The sequence below is a fragment of the Embiotoca jacksoni genome, unplaced genomic scaffold, assembly GCF_022577435.1.
Source record: "Embiotoca jacksoni isolate LCO1_2020_lvr unplaced genomic scaffold, fEmbJac1.0.p SCAF_113, whole genome shotgun sequence".
In the NCBI taxonomy this organism is placed as follows: domain Eukaryota; kingdom Metazoa; phylum Chordata; class Actinopteri; family Embiotocidae; genus Embiotoca; species Embiotoca jacksoni.
In genome coordinates this window covers 68,124-89,757 of record NW_027185245.1, presented here as the reverse complement: position 1 = coordinate 89,757, position 21,634 = coordinate 68,124, and the positions used below count along the sequence as shown (strand labels likewise).

Below are 21,634 nucleotides of genomic sequence, written 5' to 3'. Positions count from 1 at the left end.
AGCAACAGGCTCATTTCAAGCTGCGTTCAAGTACGCTCAAATGATTAGGTGTTTTACAAAATATTGTCACCCTCAAAATGCAATCTTTTGAGCTTGACTTCCCAAAGCAGTTATATATGAACAACACAAATCAAAATTAATGATTAGTTATAATTATAAATATTTTGTCCGCAGTTTCTTTTGGTTAAACATCTTTTTCAAAAGTGCAGCATCAGCTGTGTTCATTTTATATTTCAGATGATTAATGCTCAGGCGCATTGTCATCATTATTTGAATATTTTCCTGCGTGTGTATACAATTAATTGTGCTTTAGCAAATGAAATACACGTAAACGTGTTTGTTGAGCACAGCTTCAGTTTCTAAATATGACTGACATGAATTCCAGCCACACGCGTCGAACGATCTGTTTTATTTTTCCACCAATAGGATGCCGCAGTGGGTGGGACTTCGTAGTACCGCCCCCCCCCGGGCCGCATCCTCTGTCATTCCCGAGCGGACCGTTTGTTGTCAAAATGGAGTTCTTACTCGGAAACCCATACAGCACTCCCGTGGGACAGTGTATAGGTACGTTTGCCTTGAAATTAACCATTAGAGATGTGATACTTCTTCCCCCATACAGGATTTGAAAGCAGACTAACATCTGGTTGTTTTTTTTTTGTTTTTTTACCAGCAAAGATAGCAGGCACCAGCGTAGCGAACGTCATCCACTTGGAATGAGCTTTCAGCTAATGTTAGCCCGCTAACCTACTTATGTAGTCCGCTATAATCGCAAGTGCATTACGCTCAATCGCCCTGCTTTTGTGTTGACAATGCAATGCGGTTTTCAAGGCTTTGAAATCAGCACGAACCGGTGTTGCTGATACGGCTGAAAATGGCTTGAAGGGCTCGAGTTCAAATTTCCCTTAATTTGTGAGCTGTAGTTGACAAAACTGCCAAGTCAGCCGAGTTGTTTTTGTTTATTTTTTTTAAAAGGTCGATGTCGATGCACTGTGGTGCTCAGTCGTCCTCCAGAGGAGAAGAAAGACACGCGGCCTACCGCACATCCCTTTGGTGTGGTTGAAGCTTCGCATCTTGTGTGCCAAGTGACTTCAAACCTCCTCAGATCCAGAGCAGTCGTCTCCAAGGCTTTGCTTTGCCTTCATTAGAGTAAACCGGCACCAGTGACAAGAAGAGCTCTTCTGTGAGATCTGCAGATAAGAATATGGTTCAGTTTAATCGTGTAAAAAGTGTAGTCCGGGTGGCACAATTTCCCTTTCTTTTGCTTTGTTTAACTTATCATTTTAAGGAAATCCAGTGATGACGAAGAATCCATTTTGGTTTGGTTGAACATCACTCACAACACACTGGTTTTACGACAACATCGTTACTGCTCTCTTATTGTTTATAGTAAGACCACCAGCTTTAGGTTGACTTTTCCCTACTGTTTTCCTTCTTCATTTGTAAACTGTTTTTGTTCGATTTTTAATATCGGCGTTCACGAAGCGGTGTAAACGGTCCTGAAGATTTTAATGCAGTAGGCGTGTTTAGTTTAACTGAGATGTGGACAAAACACTTAATTCCTCACAGTGTTCGTTTATGTTTACTGTTCGAGTAAATACAACATCTGTCAAAGCAGCCTTATTTTTTTTTTTTTGACAGGCACACTGCAGTAAACTGCTCTTTCAAAGTAAGAGCAATGTCAGAGTTGCTCCAAGCTTTTTCACTTTCTAGATAACTTAAGAACAACGCAGTGCTGTAATGAAGCTCCGGGTTCAAACAGTCTGGTGGAAGAACGTTTTCAGGATCATCCAGATAGCATTTTACTCTACAGATCTCCTTCTAGGTCCCCCAGTGGCTTGGATTTCCCCATTTTCACAGACATGGCCGTAGCTCCAGCCAGGTCTCTCCGGCTGAATTGCTGCACTGTGCCGAGCTGTAGCCAGCTGCCTGCTGCAGCGGTAGCGATCTGTACACCTCAGCAGAAGGGCAGAGGATCAACTTACCTGACACAAAAGAAAGCGAGAGAGACCTACAGAGGATATGAGTGGGAATTTTATGCTAAAGTGCCCGGTGCATAACCAGAATTTGCAGCCGTATTCAGCATTTGTTTGTTGTGCAGTTTCCCCATTTCAGAGGCATGTGTAAAGGAAGAGGAAGTGGGAAAATGAAATAAAGATAAAAGATGGGGGACAAGTGCGAGAGCAGAGAAAGTTCACATCATGGAGAGATTGGTCAGAGAGGGACTTTGTGGCTTTGTTGGCAAGTGCATGGCACCGCTTGCCTCTGTTAAAGCCATGTGATCCACTGGCTTCACTGGTGTGGTGTCCAGTCCCAGGACCGGGGCGGGGGAGGGGGGCTCGGGGAGGTTTGACCCAACACCATGGATTAATGCACTCAGTGGTCCATTAGCAAGGATCTGATTGTTTCTGTCTTTCGAACGCGTTGGCGGTCAGAATTTGTTTTTCCTCCCTCTTTTCTGTCCTCCTCGTGATCTGCCTTGCCTCGTCATGACAATCCACTTGAGGAGATTACATAGGATAGCACGGAGGAAGAGGCTGGTTAATTCTTCCAAACTCATGCTCTATATGCTGGACAGTCTAATACCCAGAAGTCACGCACAGCAGTGTTTTTAAATGCAGCCCTTGTTGGAATTTGTTGTAGAGTGTTTGTAGATGGAGGGGGGATATGATCCCCGTCCCTTGGTGGTTTCCTAGTCTGTGACAAGTTGATCAGAGTAAGAGGGGAGTAAGAGCATGAATAAGTCACGGGCTGGCATAGCTTCCCAACAGGTAGGCACCATGGCCCAGTGAGAGGCCCTTGTCCTGGGCAGTGACGGCCTGCTCGGGGCCTCTGAGGTTCAGGGAGACCAGCTCCCCCCGTCCAAGCTGAAGAATCGTCTAATGAGAGTCTATTGAGTGTCAGTCACAGAAATTCGGTCGCGGCATGCTTCAGCAGAAAACTTTCTTTCCTCTGTTTTACCGCGAGTCCCGCCCAAATGATCCTGAAAGACCGCAGCATCCACGGACATGATGGATGGATTTGGGAGACGGGAGAGGAAGAAAGAGACGGAGCGAGGAATAGTGACGACCGCAGTGCCAGTTCATCACTGGAGCCTCTCGCAGTCTGGATCATGTTATTTCCTGCCCGTAGCCAAAATGCTATTAAATGGTAGGGTGGAGTGTGAAGGGGTGAACAGGTCACCGTGGCTTCTGTTTTTTTTTTTTTTTTTTTTTTTTTTTTTTGGTGGGTGTTATAGCAGTTACGGCTGAGTACACAGCTGCATCACAGCCGCCGTCGGTGTCACTTCCCCCCCCCGAGATGTTGACTCTCCACTTTCCAGCTGACTGTTTGGTCTTTTCAGTTAATTTACTAGAGTTGGAGGCGGCGGAGGAACAGGTGGTGGGCGGTATTTTATAGCACATGAGCACTTTTTTTTTTTTGGTGAGACTCGAAGACGGCAATGTTGTGATAATGACACCGAATTAAAAATGGTCACCTGTCTCCTGATCCCACACCTACGAGTTCATCCCAACACCTCAGGCAGAGATTAGTTTGCTGTTAGGCTATTAACGGATCGTCTTTGTACGAGCTAACCACACCTCAAAACGGGATTGTAAAAAAACAAAACATAAAGCATGTTCGCCTGAATTTATAATTGCAATGACAAAACACTGGAGTTGCTTTTTTTTTTTTTTGTTGCAGGTTTCTTATCATGTTATAGCTATTTAAATATTTTATGAGCCAGTTTTATTGTATTTATTTCTCGGAACAACAAACTACATCCGGGCCAAGACAGTAAAGGCCCTGTCTGACAACTTTTATCTCCATCAGCTTCTCCTATGTGAATCCAGTTTTGGTTATTTCGCTAGATATGTCTGTATTTCTGTCTGCTTGCCTCACCGGTTTGAAGTTGCCGCATGTGCATCAGAAAAAAATGTAACGTCACTGTGTGCACCAATCCGAATGTAGCGACCTTTGAACGACAATATGATAAACGTTTGTGGGTCGTTTGGTCACGGTCTATCCCCGAAAGAAAAAAACAAATTCATTTGTGCAAAAACTCACGTGATCACATGGGACCACATACACATGTGATTGTGCACACGTGAAAGATTTTGCCCACCTGAAACATGTGGTTTTGAAACACTCTTAAGACTTTAACGTGTGAAGCTCGTGTAGACTCCCACGTGAAAACCTTTCCACGTATTTTCCCCGCGTCATCATATGATGCAACGTGTGTACCAAGATGTGTTTTTTTAATTTATTTAATATGATTCAGTTCGAAATATACGTTACAGAGAAATACAGAAGATTTTTAACCCAAGTTGTCGGTGGTTTTAAACAATCTATTCCACTGAATGATTAAGGTTATAACCTCTGATTTATTCATTTATTCATGCTGCTCTTACCCACATCGCATTGAACTGAATAGAAAGAACTATGGAAGAGACAAAAAGCACTAAAGACTGCCACCACATGCTGATTTGCTTCCACAACGGTTGTACTCTAGATATTATGTAAACCAGGCGTTGCTTTAATTAGTGAGCATCGACTTAAGGCGGCAACTGAGCCCGGCTGAAGTGCAGCACCATGCCTACTCGTTGAGAGACAGCTGGCAGATTGCAAACAGTGGATTCGGGTGTTAAAACTACAATTTCCTCTGGTGGTTGTTTATGTTGTCGGCAGCAACGCGTTTCTCTCCACGAGTGGTGCTGACTTTGAACTGATATTGTATTGGGTGATAAACAATGTGGATCTGTGTAGAAATCCACCGCTTCCTACATCACAGGACCAAATATTAGAGTCCAATAAAAGCGGTTGTAATGTAAATGTGTGCCTCTCAAACCTTATCTTTGCAGAGTAAACAAACAGTGGAGCCTACAATGCAGTACAACGTCACTAACGCTCCCTACGAACTCTTTGTGTTTCCCTCCAGAGAGGGCCACAGATGGAGGCCTGCAGAACGAGGACTGGACCCTCAACATGGAGATCTGCGATATCATCAATGAAACGGACGAGGGGTGAGCTGCTGCAACGTCAGGAAATGAATTAACGTTGGGTTACGATTTGCCTTATCTGGCGCTCTGTAGCATTAGGGAGGATATTTGCGACCCCCCCCCCCCCCCCCCCAAAAAAAAAAAAAAAAAAAAAAAACAACAACAAAAAAAAAACTTGTGTTCACACAGCGGTTTGTAATGGAACTTTTATTGTTTTATCACACACTGGCTGATGGAGTGACTCAAGCAAATCATACACTGACCGCTGTTCTTCGCCAAAACAGACAACGCACTACACAAAGCCCTCTGTTTTCCTTAGGTGTCACTGACTGACTTGAATGAATGCAAATCTTACGTCAGGCTCTGACTCTGAGAAACGCTCAGCCCCGAGTGGTGCATAGGGCACTGTGGAGAATCTTGTGCAGATCATAAAACCACAAGATTTACATGTTCCATTGCTCTTTTTGTAAATCTGTGCTGAAGAAAGCTTTTTTTGAGCATTTAGAAATTAAATGTAATACCTTGAGACATAAATAAGTAGATATAAATTATATAAACCTTTTAGTTTTGTAAGAGTACAAACAAATCAAGATTGGGTTTGGCATTGCAGCATATGATGATGATCTAAATTTGTCATGCAATAAAACATAAATCTTTCCTCCACAACACCAGTTGAATTCAATTGTGGTTCATGTATGTTATGTTTTTAGGTTAACATAAAGTAAGTATACTAATCAAACAGTTTCCTAGTCTGGTTAAATGTGGCTGTCAAAGAACCTGGCTGATATCAGCTTTTCCTTCTTTTTTTTTTTTTTTTTTTTTTAGAAGAAGAAGAATATTTCAAATGGTTTTCTGGAATCTATTTCCATCTTCCCTTCTCTGTTTTTCCACATTCTTCATGCCTACACACTCATTGTCTTGACATGCGACATGGGGCCCTCTCAAACACACCCTGTCACCTCAAACACACACACACACACACACACACACACACACACACACACACACACACACACACACACACACACACACACACACACACAGAGCACCACGGAAGGAGAGAGGGAGGGAGTGCAGCTTCGCAGAACACAGAACTACTTGTCTTCAAGATGTTCAGCGAGACAGACGGTTCCGCTGAACTCCAGAGTTTCAGATTCAGGACATTCAGCGGCTGAAAAGGACGTTTGTGAGACGTCGTATTAACACGTGCTATATTGTGCTTTCAAATGATCTGCAAACTAATTTTACACGTTTGGTAACGCATGGTAAGGACTGAAACGAGATATAACACAATAGATATACCACCCACAATAAAAGAGGAAAGAATTAGAAACGTGCTGGGGACACAATATTCACGAAGCACCGAGTGCTGTCCGGGGACGCTGTATATCACACTTTATGCTCCGCTTCCATCCGTTTCTATCGGTTACAGCTCCCTCGCTCCGTAAATGTACCGTAGCTCATGAAGGAGTTCATAAAATCTTATTACGTCTCATCTGCGGTGAAGAGACGGGGAGTATTAGGCAGAGAGCCAGCCCGAACTCTTCGTGCATGGGCAGCTTTGATCTTGCCTTGAGAGAGACATGTAGTCATGCAGAAAGACAAGAGAGAGACAGATGGTGCGACGGTCCCTCTCTGTCTTAGTCAAGCAGTTCCGCTGACAGACTGACTCGCATCTGTTATTGTGGCACAGAGAGGAGTTTATTCCAACAAAGGCAGTGATGTTCTGCTCACTCTCAGCGGGGTTGCTGTACGCAGCTGTAACTTTTCGGCTTGTTTCTCTCCAGGCCAAAAGATGCCATGCGGGCGCTGAAGAAGCGACTGAGTGGCAACAAGAACTACAGAGAAGTGATGCTGGGACTAACAGTAAGAAGTTCATAGTTCTAAAACTTCCCCCAACATCGCCGTATGTTGCAGGTATTATTGGTCAGGAGGCCCTGGCCATGCTGCTGTTGCTCCGCGGTGTGTCGGCCTGCATTAAACTTGACTTCTCCCGCTCTTGTGTTCTTGGTAACTTTATTCCGCTGTGTCTCTTCTCCCAGTCACCGTCAGAGCTGTTTTCACCTTCCTGATATTGCTCTTCTTTCATTTTGCCTACAGCAGCTTTACCTTTTGAGCTGTGATCACATCCACCCACGTCTTTTCATCGTTCTACTCGTTAAAAGCCAGAGCGTCTGGCAGGAGCATCCTGACTCAGATGTTTTGTGAACACCAGAGAGAGTCTACCTTTTCTCTGCTGCACACAAACGTCTCTCTTTGTTTTGTTTTTTAAAATTTATTTTATTATATGTATTTGTGTTGACTCTTCTCCCTGTCTGCAGGTATTGGAGACATGTGTGAAGAACTGTGGTCACAGGTTTCATGTCCAGGTGGCCAACAGAGATTTCATTGATGGCGTTCTGGTCAAAGTCATCTCCCCCAAAACCAATCCTCCAACTATCGTTCAAGACAAAGTGCTGGCTCTCATACAGGTCCGATGGCTTCCTCTGTTTTTGCTGTTTTTTTTAATTGCCTAAAAGATGCCTCAAAATGTGTAATTTGTAAGATGAGTTACGCTGCATCATAAAATGATCTCGTTGAACATAAACAGACAGTAACACACAATCCCAATCAAACAGGTCAGCTGTGGTCTCCGGGAAGTCAGATGGTCTCTGTATGCTCCACTTTCCAGGTGTTGCTCCACAGACTTCAGCCTCTGGTGCTGCGATTCAGTTACCTGAGGTCACCACAGTCAACAGATGGTGTTCTCCATGTCTCCTTCTGCTTTAAATATTTATAGAACTTTGCTGAAGGACACCCAGGGGAGATTCCCCTTTTAGAGAGTTTACAGAGTTTACCGTTACAGTCCCTCTAGGAAAACGCAAACTTGCAATTGCAGCCATTAATGCAAATTCAAGCAATGTCCGCAATATTTGAGCGAGCTTGCAATCTTGACGAAAATTCTGTGAATTTTGAGGGGAAAAAAGAACTTAATAGAAGCTCTGCTGAACAAAACTGGCTTCATCAACAAAAACAACTCCTCATTTACAGTCAGCAAGGATCTGCAACAAACTACATGCTGGCTGACCATAAAAACTGTTGAACCAGAACTGATTGGGTTTCTTGGAAATGTGGTCTTAAAATTGAAATAAGGAAAAAGTTAGCTTTTGCTAGTTTTTAAAAAGCATTTAAAGCCCTTATTTTCACAGAAGGTCTATTAAGGGGACGTAAGAGGCCCTTGACTGTTAATTTAGCTTGTATTATTTCTCACGGAGTATAGAAAGAAAAACATCTTTTTTTTCCTCATACTGTGATGTACAAATGTTATTTTGCATTTTATTCCGTGTTTTTAAAGGTTTTAATGATATTGAGCATCAACAGCGTTCGAAAACGTTTGCCTGTTTTACTAGTTAAATGTTTATTGGATGTGTTTGTGTGCATGTTGTGACAGGCCTGGGCTGACGCCTTCAGGAGCAGCCCTGATCTCACTGGGGTGGTCCACATTTATGAGGAACTGAAGAGGAAAGGCATCGAGTTCCCAATGGCAGACCTGGATGCACTGTCTCCCATTCACACACCACAGAGAGTAAGAACCAACACACAAACAAACACACAAACACACACACTGGATGTGTTGTGTTACTGTATGCGTTTGCACCGAACATCCTATAAAGTTACTTTTTTTGTTGTTTTTCTCCCCCCACAGGGTACACCAGAGGTGGACCCGGCCATGATCAAGTACCTCGCCCCTGTCTCGCCCGCTGCAGGGATTCCTAAACCTGCACCAGCACCAGCACCAGCACCAGCCTCTCCGTCTGCCACGCAGGCCTCACACATGCCCGGCCCCATCATAGCTACACCGGAACAGGTGCGGGGCATCAACAGCAAACTTTTACCAGTGATCTTACCTCTTTGCTATTAAACTGGAGTCAAATTCATTCACTTATATAGTCCACTTAAAAAAAAAAAAAAAAAATGTCTGTTAATCAAAGCAGTGTTATCCAGTGCTGGGCATTTATAGAGGATTACGAGATGTTAGTTTCATATCGTGACCGACTCGGTCTGATGTGTTGCTGATCCTGAATACATCCGGATGTTTTTCAGTCCCCCTTTGATCATGTGTGCTTTCAGATTGCCCGGCTGCGCAGTGAGCTGGACATAGTGAGAGGGAACATCAAAGTCATGTCAGAGATGCTGACTGAGATGGTTCCCGGCCAGGAGGACGTCTCTGACCTAGAACTGCTTCAGGTGAGGTTCATACACCATTAGGTTCATTTGATAATGCATTCAGCTCAACAAATTGTTGCTTATATTGTGTCTTTCTTGACTTTACATTTTTTGGCTAACAACAGCTTAAGTAAATATAACGGGACATCATTTTTTTTGTAATTTTTTTTTTTTTTTGTAATGTGGTTTTGAAGTATGTCAATGAATCAAAGTAACCACAAATAATAAGGCGATTTGAAGTGAACAGATTAGATTTGTTTTGTGTTATTTCTGTGAAAGGGTCTGTCATTTAGGATCATACTTGCAACCTTACCTTAAAACAACCGAATAGAGGCTCATACAGACATTTCTTCATTTTTCCCTTCATCCCTTCCACACTGTTCATTCAGTAAACCAAAAGCTGTCCAACAAAGCATGTGTAGTGTTCTAACTGTGTGCCGCCACCAGGGGGAGTCATGTATTTGTTTTTTTGTTTTGCTCACGACTTAACAAGATCCACTTGACTGTGGTAAAATTCCTGGAACTGGCAAATAACCAGAGTTATAGAAACTGATGTGGAGTTTAATCTCCTAAAGCCAAATCCACTCAGGTATTTGTGTCGGCTCCCAGGATCTGACACCGTTGTAAGGAACCTGTGCCAGTTGTAGAGGTGAGGTGAGGTGGGGCCTTTTCTCCCTTTTAACTTTTACGGAATTGGATTGAGCATTTCTGACACGCTCAACACCAAATCCTCGTGAAAATTTACTCATTTATTAGTCATAATTAAACAGGATAACTTTGTCCATATCTCTGTTGCTCACTCTTCCTCCATCTCTCTTTCTATCGATTGATTTCTCACGTAATATGTTGATGGATTTTGTTGTTGTTGTTGTTGTTGTGCCATCTGTCTGTGCAGGAGCTGAACAGAACGTGCAGGGCGATGCAGCAGAGAGTGGTTGAGCTGATTTCACGTGTCTCTAATGAGGAAGTGACCGAGGAGCTTTTACATGTCAACGATGACCTTAACAACATTTTCCTTCGATATGAGAGGTGCGTTCAACCAAACAATCGGCAAAACAAGGGATGACAAGACATGCTTTTTTTTGTTACAGACCTTTTTCACGGAAGACACGTCATTATTTCACCCGTGCATACATTTTGTAACAAGTAAATACGTCTGCTGTGAAAAAGGTCCGTAGTGATTTGAATGGTCAGAAAAATCCACATCAAGTTAGACATTTCTTACCAAGATAACAGTTACTTTTTAGGACTGATTTGAAAGATGAAGCGCTAGATGTGGTCTTATGTGAGCATATACAAGAATAATAAAATTGAATTACAACTATAGATTCTACTCTAAGCACGTCCAAACATCACATAGTGAAGCCTTGTGCAGAACTCCCTCTTTTTAAGGATTCTGCAGCTTCTAACTGCCAAAATGTCTCTTTCATAAGGTTTTTTGAAGATGAAAGATGTGTAAGCATTTGAACCTCCCAAAGCACGAGGTAAAACATTTACAGTTTTTTTTTTTTTTTTATGTTGCTCACAGGTATGAGAGGTACAGGTCGGGTAGAGCTGCACAGAACAACGGGGTGAGTACCATCAAGGGAGAAGTCAAAAGCCCCTAAATCCTCTCCGTGCGTGGCTTGTTTTCTGTTCAATGTTAGCATGTTTTCAGAAAAATCCTTATCTATTTTTTTTTTTACATTTCAGTACATCTACATTAAGAATGCTTAAAGAGATATTTCAAACACAAATTAGCCCGTGTTCATATCGGAATCACTGACTAATGATGTGTAAGCAGGTGGAATGCACGTTAGGTTTAGTAAACTGGATGAGGAAAGCTCTTCCAATCTGCCAATCAAAGTGTAAATTTGCCAGTAGCAGCCATTTGCCAGAGGACTGGGGCATCTTTCACCACATCCCACGTCCCTGTTTGCATCTTGTTGATCTCTCTGTGTGCTCTGTCTGTTTGTGTTGTGGCTAGCTGATGGAGGCAAGTATGACATCAGTACCACGTTCAATCCAAGCCGGTGTGCTGGGAAGAGCAGGTTGATGAATGTTAACACGTCTGCTATGTGCAGCTAACGCTTTTACACCCAATGACGTGTCAACATCAGTGCCACTGTGTGAAATTACATAGTGTATGACCTTCCCTTCCTCCATTATGGCTTCCTTTCTCACACGTTTGTAATCTTTAGCACCTGTTTGTTCAGCTCTTTAGTATTGTTCCTTTGCAAAGGTGTCTTAAATTGTGTAGTCGGTCCTGTAGAAGTTGTGTAGCTACAAACTGTTCCTTCTTTATACCAAGAGTAAACACCCTGTGATCTTATTTCCTTCTGAACTTCCCTCTTCATTTGCTGGCAGAACTTGAAACCGCACTGCATCTCGGCGCAGCTTTATATCTGTTGATGAAGGCAATCTCTCTTTTCATCGCTTTCCCATTTCAGATGTTAACCGAAGCCACAGAGGACAACCTGATAGACCTGGGCCCAGGCTCGCCTGCTGTGGTCACACCCAAGGTCACATCCAGCCCTCCACCCAGCTCCACCCCAGGGGCCACAGCTTCCCCGGCCCGCAACCCCACCACAGCCTCGCTGTCCTCTGCAATAGCTGGTCTTGGTAAGAAACTTGTATTTTTTTTTTTCAGTTTGGTAAAATGATACTCGGCACAGGAAAAAGCAGTTCGGCACATACAGTCATTTCAAAATGTATTCATATCACTTGACATTTTGCACACTTTATTGTCTTGTAAATTTCATTTTTTAAATGAATAACTGGGTTTTTTTTTTTTTTACCATCGATAGTTACTCAATAACTCATAACGACAAAATGAAAGCATGATTTTTGAATTTTTTTTCAAATTTAAGAAAAGTTGAAAACTGAAATCTCCTATTTATAAAAGTATTTAGACCAGCAGTCTTCCACGTGTAGCTCCCATGTTGATCTCAAAGAATGATCCACACCTTAAAATAGTGTGGCTCAAGCTTAGATGTATTGCTGCTTTGATTTTGAATAGAACAGGTAGCCGCCCTGTACTGCATAGGAGTACCGTAAAGAAGAACCGGTCAGTCATTTTGAAGACTATAAACCTTCACTGCATTTATTTATTGTCTCAGTTTATCGTTTTGTGTCTTTTGATCCTTTCGTTCAAATAAGTCCTCCTTCCCGTCTTTCTTCCCCCTCTCTCTGCTCTCTTCTTCCGCCCTCTCGCTCCAGATGTAGGTTCGGGCGGCGTGAGCGGCACCCTGTCGTCTCTGTCGGGTCCCAACCAGGATGACTTTGACATGTTTGCCCAGACCAGGACCAGCTCTCTGGCTGAGCAGCGCAAAAAGTAGGTCAAGATTTCATTTTGCTTCCGGGGTATTCCACATCCTCTCGTTTTCTTATTTAAGTTGTAACGCGTCTTAATTAAAAAGCTGTTGATAACCACCTTTAATATTTAAACCAAAATTCACCTTCTGGCTCTTTTGCTCTGTTTATTCCGTTATGTTCACTGCATGAACGTTTTTGTACGATAGTTGTATAGTAAACTTTTGAATGTGTCCACTGTCTTTTAACCTAAGATTACTGCGCTATATCTTTTAATTATTTAATCTTGCATTTCCTAGAATGATTTTTTTTAAATTTTTTTAAATTCCTGCAGGTTATGCATGTTAAACTGGCCTTTTATTTGCCAATAACATTTTGTCTTCTGCTGCAGATTTAGCATCTAGATGGACATTTGATCCTTATTTTTCTCAAGAGATTTCCTGTTTTTCTTTTCTTTGGCTAAAAATAACACAACAAAACACATTGTGCTTCTCACGCACTGTTTTTAGTTCTTTATTCTGCTTAATGCTTCTAGTTTTGCTTCAGCGCTGTATCTTAACTACCATTGTATATGTGTTTGTGCCCAGTGTAAAGTATGAAGACCCTCAGGCTCTGGGTGGCCTGGTGTCTGCTTTGGACGTTAGACAACAGAACACAGGAGGGGTGAGTACAATGAGGCATTAAGTTGAATGCTGCTTCCACCAAGAGTGTGGGAGCTGTGTTATTTACATGGCCGACAAGCCTTTTTGTCCCAGTTTGTCCTCAGCCCCAGGTCACTCCCTGCATGTGATGATCTGTAACACTGTATGTTCCACAGTGAACTCAGTCCTGTGTGCCGTGATACTTGAACTTTGACCAGACAGAATAAGGTGTGGCTTTGTGTATTGACTATTTTTTTACCTCTGAAAAGCTACAACGCAGTGGTGGTGTTCCACTAATCCATGGAAATTCGTTTGAATTCAGTACTGAAAATGGCTACAAAATGTCAAACTATTTCCACTTTTTGAATTTGTAGTTATATTAGTATTTAAAAAAAACAAAACATGGGTTGAGGTGTCTCATCTTAAATGTGGATATCAGTTCTTTCTTAAGCCAGTCTCTGTTCATCTTCATGATCAGCTCTCACTGAAACGCAAAGGCTCAGGTTACTTTTAAGAGTCAATGTTTGAGCACACATTGCAATATATTTGCATGGTTATCATTAGATATACAGATAACTATGAAACCTGAACCACCACACACACACACGCACGCAGACACACACACACACAGTGCTGATAGTGCACAACATGTTGTAGTTACCTCAGGGCACTTCCAGTATTTTTTATACAGTACTTTTACCAGACAGTTTGAAGTTTCTTCCTTTTCCCTCTTTGTTTTCCTCATTTTCATCTTTATGGAATGATTCTTTGCCATTTTCTTACCTTCTCTTGTTTATTTTTTTTATCTTCCTTTTTCAATGACAGTCGTCTCTTGCACATTTGACTTCTCCTCTGTCTCTCTCTCTCTGCACTGTGTGCTATGCTGTGGTGGGGCCTTTCTTCTCTTGTGTAAGGTGTTATTCTGTTGTTGATTCAGCTGAGGGTAAAAGGGGATGATAACCCAGCAGATCAGGAGCTGCCCATAGACAGCTGGCTTATTACCCAAGGAATGGTGAGGACTCTATCCACAGTGTGTCCTCCTACCCCTTCCTCATGTCCACTGTCACCCTCGCTGTTAACCTCCTCCGGCATCGTCCATCATCCTCATAAAGCTGCTCTTCATTTTCCGCCTCATCTCACTGCGCTGTCCCAGAATCCTCAAACATGTCTAATACAGATGTTTTACTTTAGTCCTGGGCAATATGATAATATCTTTAAACCTCAGCAACATTTAAACGGATGCTAATTTTGCAATGCTGTTTCTTCTGAGATAGCCATCTCTTAAATATCCCTTGAATTTGTTTTTTAGGCCGTTGCAAGCAGTGCTGCGAACCAATAATCAAGACTGCTTCATGGCAACATTGATACTGGATTTGTGCATGATGCTCTATCTTGATGTGTTCAATATTTATTTGATCAGCCAAAAAACAAACACTCCTCTCTATTTATTTTATCCGCAAACAGTTTTTACAATTGAATATCCAGAAAATGCCATGTTTAACTGCAGTCATCTAAAAATGACATGCACTGTTATGTAAGGGATTATCCATATTGCCCACCTCTATTGCACTCCTTTGGAGTGAGTCTAAACACTGTACTCCTTAGTAGAGCCGACCGATACTGGATGTTTATGGCCATTGCAGAATACTGATATTAGATATTTAAAAAATTTCTGAAATCAATATATCAGCTGATATTCTTGATGTATATCTATATATTGCGTGTACAATACATATAAACACACTTTATCATACACTTTTGACATTTGTGACAATGGTCTGTAATGGCGGTTGGATATTTTACAGTTGATTGTTTCATACTGAAACAGTGAACTTCATTGGGAATTTAATCATCATAAATAACTATTGGAAAAAACAAATAGAGCAATTTCTAATTTACCCGGAGCATCGTTTTCTGCATTATGTTCTGGAAAAGATTTTTATATATCGGCACATATTGACCAACATGTACGCCCATTTTAATATATCTGTGGTTGGCCAATATTGGCTGATAAAACCGGTTGGGCTCTACTTCTTACTGATGCTCACCTTAATGCCACCCCTTCATGGACATAATAATGGGATCAGCTCCATCAGCTCATAACAGTCATTCACTAAAACAACGGGGGAGTGCAGATACTTCCGCTGCGCAGCAACATCAAATCAACAACCATGAGCAGTGTTTTAGTCCCGATAAGATATTCTCAAAGCATTAAAACAATGAATTGATGGTGATTTTAAGGATTATTTGCTGCGTAGTGGTAAGTATTTTGTCAGTTGTCCCCTAATGCTCTGTGGATATTAGATAATATACTAGTAATTAACAACAACCTCACATTCTAACCAGTAAAAAAAAAAAATCATCTGACTAACAGACAAAACACTAGATGTTATATTTACGAAGATGTAATAACACTAGATGTTATAATTAATAAGATGTAATAACACTAGATGTAACCATCCAAATTTATTTATTTATATTGAATGTTTCAATGTAATGGATTACACTCTGAATTTGCTGTGAGTCACGACAGAATTCTTTTTAAGGACTTTTCTGCGCCATTTTTCCAATGCTTGTACTATTTTTTTTTCCTGTGAATGACTCTCACTGCCCCACTGCCTTTCACTTATCTTTTGATATGCTCCTTCTCTACATAAACTGTGATCTCACGAGGAAACCCCACCGGTGTTTTTGTAGTGTTTAATGGGGCCTCAGGAAAAGGCTTTTTGTCCTCCGTAATTATCTTTGATATCAGGCCGACATCAAATGCGGACCTCATCACGCAGGGAAAAAAAAAAGTATCATTCATGAACCTGTTTCAACTTCCGTGAGCAGAGAGCATGCAAGTAACTTTTCCAATTTCCCCGTTCAGTCCTCAGAAAAGTTTCTTGAGCCACGGTAAAAGTTCAGTGTTTTTCAGTGACGTATTCACTGTGATCGTTTGGTGCTCACACACACACACACACACACACACACACACACACACACACACACACACACACACACACACACACACACACACACACACACACACACACACACACACACACACACACGACCACAAACGCACAGCAGCCACTCTGACATGGCTTCCATCATCACAATCATTGCACGCCATGCAGCGAAGCTCATGCTCCGTGCTCTCTTTGTGGTGTGTGTGTGTGTGTGCGTGCATGCGTGCGTGTGTGTGTGTGTGCGTGTGTGTGTGCGTGCGTGCGTGCGTGTGTGTGTGCATGTGTGCGTGTGTGTGTGTGTGTGCTCCCAAGTTTTGGTATGCTATGGGATTGCCCTGCCTCTCGACAAGTCTCTGTGCTTTCAGCTTTTCCCATTCAATCAATCTCTTAATCACGTTCAAGCGATTTGCTAATTAACTAATGATGTGGAATAATTAACGCTGCTGTGTGACATTAGTCGGCAGCTGTTAAGCCATGTCAGCACTACAGAACTAATGAGAACAATACACAAACTGGGAACCCCTGTTCTCACGTAGAAGACTGCTGAGCAGTGGAACGTTGCACATGATAAAGCAGTAATAGCACAGAGTCGAGAGAGGTTAAGTGTGTCGTATGAGCAAGTTTTCTTTTTATTTTCATGTTTTTATTCGTTTTATTTTTTATCATCTTCTCTGAGCCCTTGGTGATTCCTCTTCTTGTTTTGTGTGTGTGTGTGTGTGTGTGTGTGTGTGTGTGTGTGTGTGTGTGTGTGTGTGTGTGTGTGTGTGTGTGTTACAACCTGTTTGTATGGTTGGGGTTGGGTGTCTTTCTGTTGTGTGGCTTTGGTGCTACCCCTTGGTTTGTCCATGGCTTTGCTCCATAGATCCCCGTATCGCAGTCCTCTGTCATGGATGACATAGAGGAGTGGCTCTGTACTGATGTGGTGAGACTTCTTTTACCTTGATTTATATCTTCTTCTTTTTTTTCTTCTTTCTCTCTTTTCTACCCTTATTTTATTTTTCTTTGATAGCACATTTCATCCATTATCCGTCTCTTATAACTCCATACATTCAACTTTAGTTTCCTTTAACTTCACATCCTTTCTTTTACTTCAATCTAATTTTTTCCACCGATGACGGACATAACAGTTTACTGTGAGGTCTGACTTACATGTGCTAACACAGTGCTAATGATAAACGACTTAAAACAGCTGCAATGATCTTTCTCAACTTGTGCATGTGGAGGGGCTCGGGAATGTTCCTTGTTTCCACCTGGGAAAGATGTGGAAGGTTGCATGATGGACGGATCCTTCATGAGCCACTTTGTATGGATTTGCCTTGACTTATGTGACTGTTCTGTGTACTGTATCAGCTTATTGTGCTGCTGGCTGTACACTGAAGGTTTATTTCTGTCTTTTGAAACAAAGAAAACTCCCATTACTGATCGTTTCTGCCAAAGTGTGTCTATTATCTTATGACATTTTTCTTCTTCACAGAAAGGGGATGCTGCTGAGGAAGGGGTGACCAGTGAAGGTACAGACTCTGATCACAGTTAATACAAACAATTATGCCATTTGTTCAGATGTTTTGTGAAACTTCTCCTTTTTACAAATTCAGAAAATAACAATGACCCTCAAACCCACCAAGTTTCAGCTAAATCAATTTGTTTCTTTCAGAGTTTGATAAGTTCCTGGAGGAGCGAGCTAAGGCATCAGACTCTCTGCCGTCTCCCCCCGGAACCGACCCCGCTCACCCTGCTCGTGTCCCCAGCGGCTCCCATAAGAAGGCTGAACGGACGGAAGATGCCCTCTTTGCCTTGTAGACTGTTCTCAGAGAACCTCAGTCTCTCTCCCGGGCATCTAAAAGGTCTTCGCCCTGAATGATTCCTCCCCAAACAGTCCTTCTAGTCCCATTTCATCGCTGACTGGCAGTGGTGTAGCAAGTGATCTCCACCACCTACTTGTTGTTCTCTTGCCACAGTGTCGCTCTGACGTACAGAGGTTCAACATGTTTACTACGCACTGCTGAATTGCGATTTACTATACATGGATGTATTAATCTGTTAGTGTGGGATGTGCTACTCGCAGCGCTGCATCTCATTTGTTCTCGACACTCCACCAAAGGAAGACAACCTAACTTGTCTCACGTGGTTTCAAATGTGCTATATTACTGCGAGATTAATGGGAAATTTCACTGCAGATCCATGCAGAGAAAGAGTCAGTGTGGAAGCATACAATTAGGGTTATATTGTATTATTTTACTACTTCCAGCTAATTGCTAATTTATGCATTTATTGTTTAATGGTTGGTTCTGCACCATGTACTCGCGCTGCAGTTTTGGTCAATCAATGCATTGTTGTTTTTTTCTGCAAATACTCCAGTTAAGAGTTGTAGTTATGCTTTTAATACAGAGATACGCGTGGAATGGCAACTCTTATTCATACCCAGTTTGCTGAAAACACCAGACTCATGTTAGCAGGCTAACTTTGCTAACTAGGAATATAAATAGCAAAATCAGAGCTAATCTTGACAAACTGTGTATGTCAGCATTCCTCTAACCAAAGGGAATTAAACAACAAGAAATCTAAAAAGTCCTAGTTAGGATTCTCTCCTATGTATTTGAAATGGCGAAGGGGAAGGAACATGCCGACGGAAAAGTTCCCATCAGTCAGATTTCGGTCCTCTGGAAAGCTACAACAAAATAATGAAGAAAAAGTTGCTCTTAAACAACATGAACACTTTTATTCATTCCAAAGAATACGAAGGCTTTTAATGACCAACACATACTTAATTTTCCTTGTCAAACAATTATGACATTCCTGTGCCATCAACATAAAGGGATCGTGAACATTTTCCTTCCCCCACCACATTAATGTCTGTGCACTTTGAAGCAAAAACAAATCTGTATTTTGTCCTTTGTGTTTACAAGATGGTTACTATTTTTCTAGGGGACGGGGAATGATCTTTAGAATGACTTCGTTTTGCACATAACTTTTCTAACTGTGTAATTGCAGTGCTTGTTCGCATTGAAGTGTAATGGATGAACTGTCAAACTCGTGAATGCAAAAACTTTTAAGGCTCTTGGAGATTGGATAAAAATGCAAGTCAAAAATATTAGATTCAAATGATCAGTATAGCATAGCACTGGCATCATAACAGACTAAAACACAAAACATTTAGCTTACACTAATGTGCTCTCAAATAGGCAGATCTTCACATACTCAATACTTATTAATCTATATACCTCAAAAGACAGGAATTATAGTTTCTGTATTTGGTTAGAAATGTACTGGTTCACAAATATATCTGGAAAGTAGAGAGGTTCATGTAATGTTTGATCCCCCTGATTGTATTTTTATAGATCAAGTAAAACAAGAAAACATGTTTGAACCCTTCATCACTGTTCCTGAAGCCGAAGCATGCAGCAAACAAACACAATAGGCTTCCTTTGATTCGTTCAGTCAAAGGCATATTTTCATTCTCGGTGTGTTTTCATTTTAGTATGATTCATCTGCTCTTGTTGGAGCTGCTGCCAAGCATTTCTGTGATTGACTGATTCCAGCAGAGTACTTCTGACTGACTGGAGTTTGTCTTTGGTGTGCACAAGATCACACCTTGAGGTAAAAAGGAATTCTGTTTCCATTCCAGCTCGGTTCACTTCATTTCAGCGTTACCTTGCACTTAAAAGATTTGTTTTTCTTTCACTCCATTTAAGACCAAAAGCCTTGTTAATCAGAGGCAGCACATTTGAGTCTCCACTCAAGTCGTAAAAGTTGTATCAAACTTGTTGAATTATCCGTTGTCAGTCTAGGCCTTCCACTTGTGGGAAATATTCATTGTTAGTCTTGTCGAAATAGATGCAAAAGTGACATTTAAAACATATTTGTCTCTATGTGAGCATTATGATTAAATATTTAAATGTATTTTAATAGAAAAAAATGCATTATTACTGAGCTTTAATTTTCTTTAATGCTATATGGTTCCATATGGTTATGTAGGTTTGATATGGTTGCCAGGTAACTGATATATTAAATTTAGAATCAGCCAGTGTCATTTTCGAGAAACTTTTACCACTCAGGCTGAATGAAGACAATTACTAAAAATGTAACAGGGGATCCTTTAAGAGGGAACTTCAGCAGTTTTCTGTGTTCGTGTGTTACGTATCTTAATTTTGGATCTGTAACAGAGTGTTTTGTGTTACTTGCTTTTATGAAGCTTAAGTCCTGAGTGCAACATGTATTCCTCGAAATGCAAAAAGTGGTTACTGAATGTCGTTGATACTGATGAGACAGGATGTTTAATTGTTCTGTGGACATGGGATAGAGGCTTGTTTTCTGTTGGTGGGTGCTCCATGTCTGTTTGGTTATGCCGTCTGCTGACATTACTAATGGTCAGATTTGTATTTGACCTGCTGCACGTATGTAACTGCCCAATAAAACACTAGCAATGTGTGACCTCTACCTCACAACTGTTTATTGTTATTTTATAGTTAAGGGTTGTGTGCGACATATTCAGTGTATGGTTGTGTGACTTTATCCCCTGCGTCTTCATGCACATGCTGATGCAACCCGGGCTCAATCTTGCACTGTACTGGTCATTCATTGTCACATGAGTCTTTCTCTCCCTCCCATATGGTTGTTCATGAACAGTTTACTCATTTTACTCCAGATTAACACTCATAAATTGTAAAAAAAAAAAAAAAAAAAATCCTCTTCACAGGTTTTTTTTAAATATTTTTTATAAGATATTGTTTTTTTTTTGCTTTTCTCAGTCACCTGAGGAGCACCACTGGCAAGGTTTTCAAAATTGAGTGAGCAAATTAACAAGATGTTTACTTTTGTACTAACACACACTATCACAAACAATACCAGGTTTTCAATGTTACACCGCTCCCCTACTGACAATAACTTTACAGTGCCACTGTAGGTCACTGACCTATTTCCAAACCAGGCCTTTGTGTGCCTCTCCCTTTGTGTTCATATCACACAAATTTATAGTTTTATTTTAGCTGATGAGAAAAGAGGTTTGCATTGCCTGTTTCCATTAAGTTTAAGTGTTGTTTATTGGGAAAATGCTTACTTCTTGAGGTTAAATTAAATGTAAAAACCACAATTAAACTGCTGAGGGTATTGATTACTTTATTTACTTTTTTTTTTTTTTATTAGATTTAAATCACATTTGGGTTAATTTTTTTTTTTATTATTATTTTTGGTCACATGTATCCCTCCAGTTTATTTCCCTGCTGCTGCCACCAGCATTGCAGGAGAGTAACACATGATGTAATCACTAGACCCAGGGATGTGACGTCAGATCACCCCACTCGGTTTCTTAGCTTCCTATTGGACGATTTCACTGGTTCTACAGGAGGAGCCGCTGATTCGAGTCAAACTAACTTGGCTGTCAGTGGCTCACGCCCAAAACGGCTCTGATTGGCTGTTGGGGGCAAAGCCCACAATAAACATATCCATGCTGTCTCAAAATCCACAATTAGGTGAAACATAATACTTGACATTAAAGAGGTTGTGTAGGTTTGGGATATATAGCGCTGGCATTAGCACTTCATATCCTTGATTATTTCTCAGTAGATAC

The 21,634-nt window shown here is 41.3% G+C and overlaps 1 protein-coding gene across 5 annotated transcripts; it reads left to right on the top strand.

Annotated features, from left to right (window-relative positions):
• Positions 1-487: 487 nt before the first annotated feature.
• On the top strand, positions 488-20,505 carry LOC138194749 (target of myb1 like 2 membrane trafficking protein). Of its 5 annotated transcripts, XM_069143710.1 has the most exons (16): positions 488-564; positions 4,916-5,000; positions 6,764-6,842; positions 7,298-7,447; positions 8,407-8,541; positions 8,662-8,823; positions 9,087-9,203; positions 10,078-10,211; positions 10,711-10,753; positions 11,612-11,783; positions 12,381-12,495; positions 13,061-13,136; positions 14,052-14,126; positions 16,931-16,990; positions 17,543-17,579; positions 17,723-20,505. In XM_069143710.1, exons 1-16 carry the CDS (start codon positions 513-515, stop codon positions 17,866-17,868), a joined length of 1,638 nt encoding a protein of 545 aa, XP_068999811.1. In that variant the 5' UTR covers positions 488-512; the 3' UTR covers positions 17,869-20,505. The 5 variants fall into 5 exon arrangements, with proteins under 5 accessions (XP_068999811.1, XP_068999813.1, XP_068999812.1 ...); XM_069143712.1 differs by lacking the exon at positions 14,052-14,126; XM_069143711.1 differs by lacking the exon at positions 16,931-16,990.
• Positions 20,506-21,634: the final 1,129 nt, after the last annotated feature.

Coding starts and splice junctions, on each gene's coding strand:
- LOC138194749 (XM_069143710.1), top strand. CDS start 513: ATGGAGTTCTTACTCGGAAACCCATACAGCACTCCCGTGGGACAGTGT. Junction 8,824..9,086: donor TCATAGCTACACCGGAACAG/GTGCGGGGCATC, acceptor GTGTGCTTTCAG/ATTGCCCGGCTGCGCAGTGA. Junction 9,204..10,077: donor CTGACCTAGAACTGCTTCAG/GTGAGGTTCATA, acceptor CTGTCTGTGCAG/GAGCTGAACAGAACGTGCAG.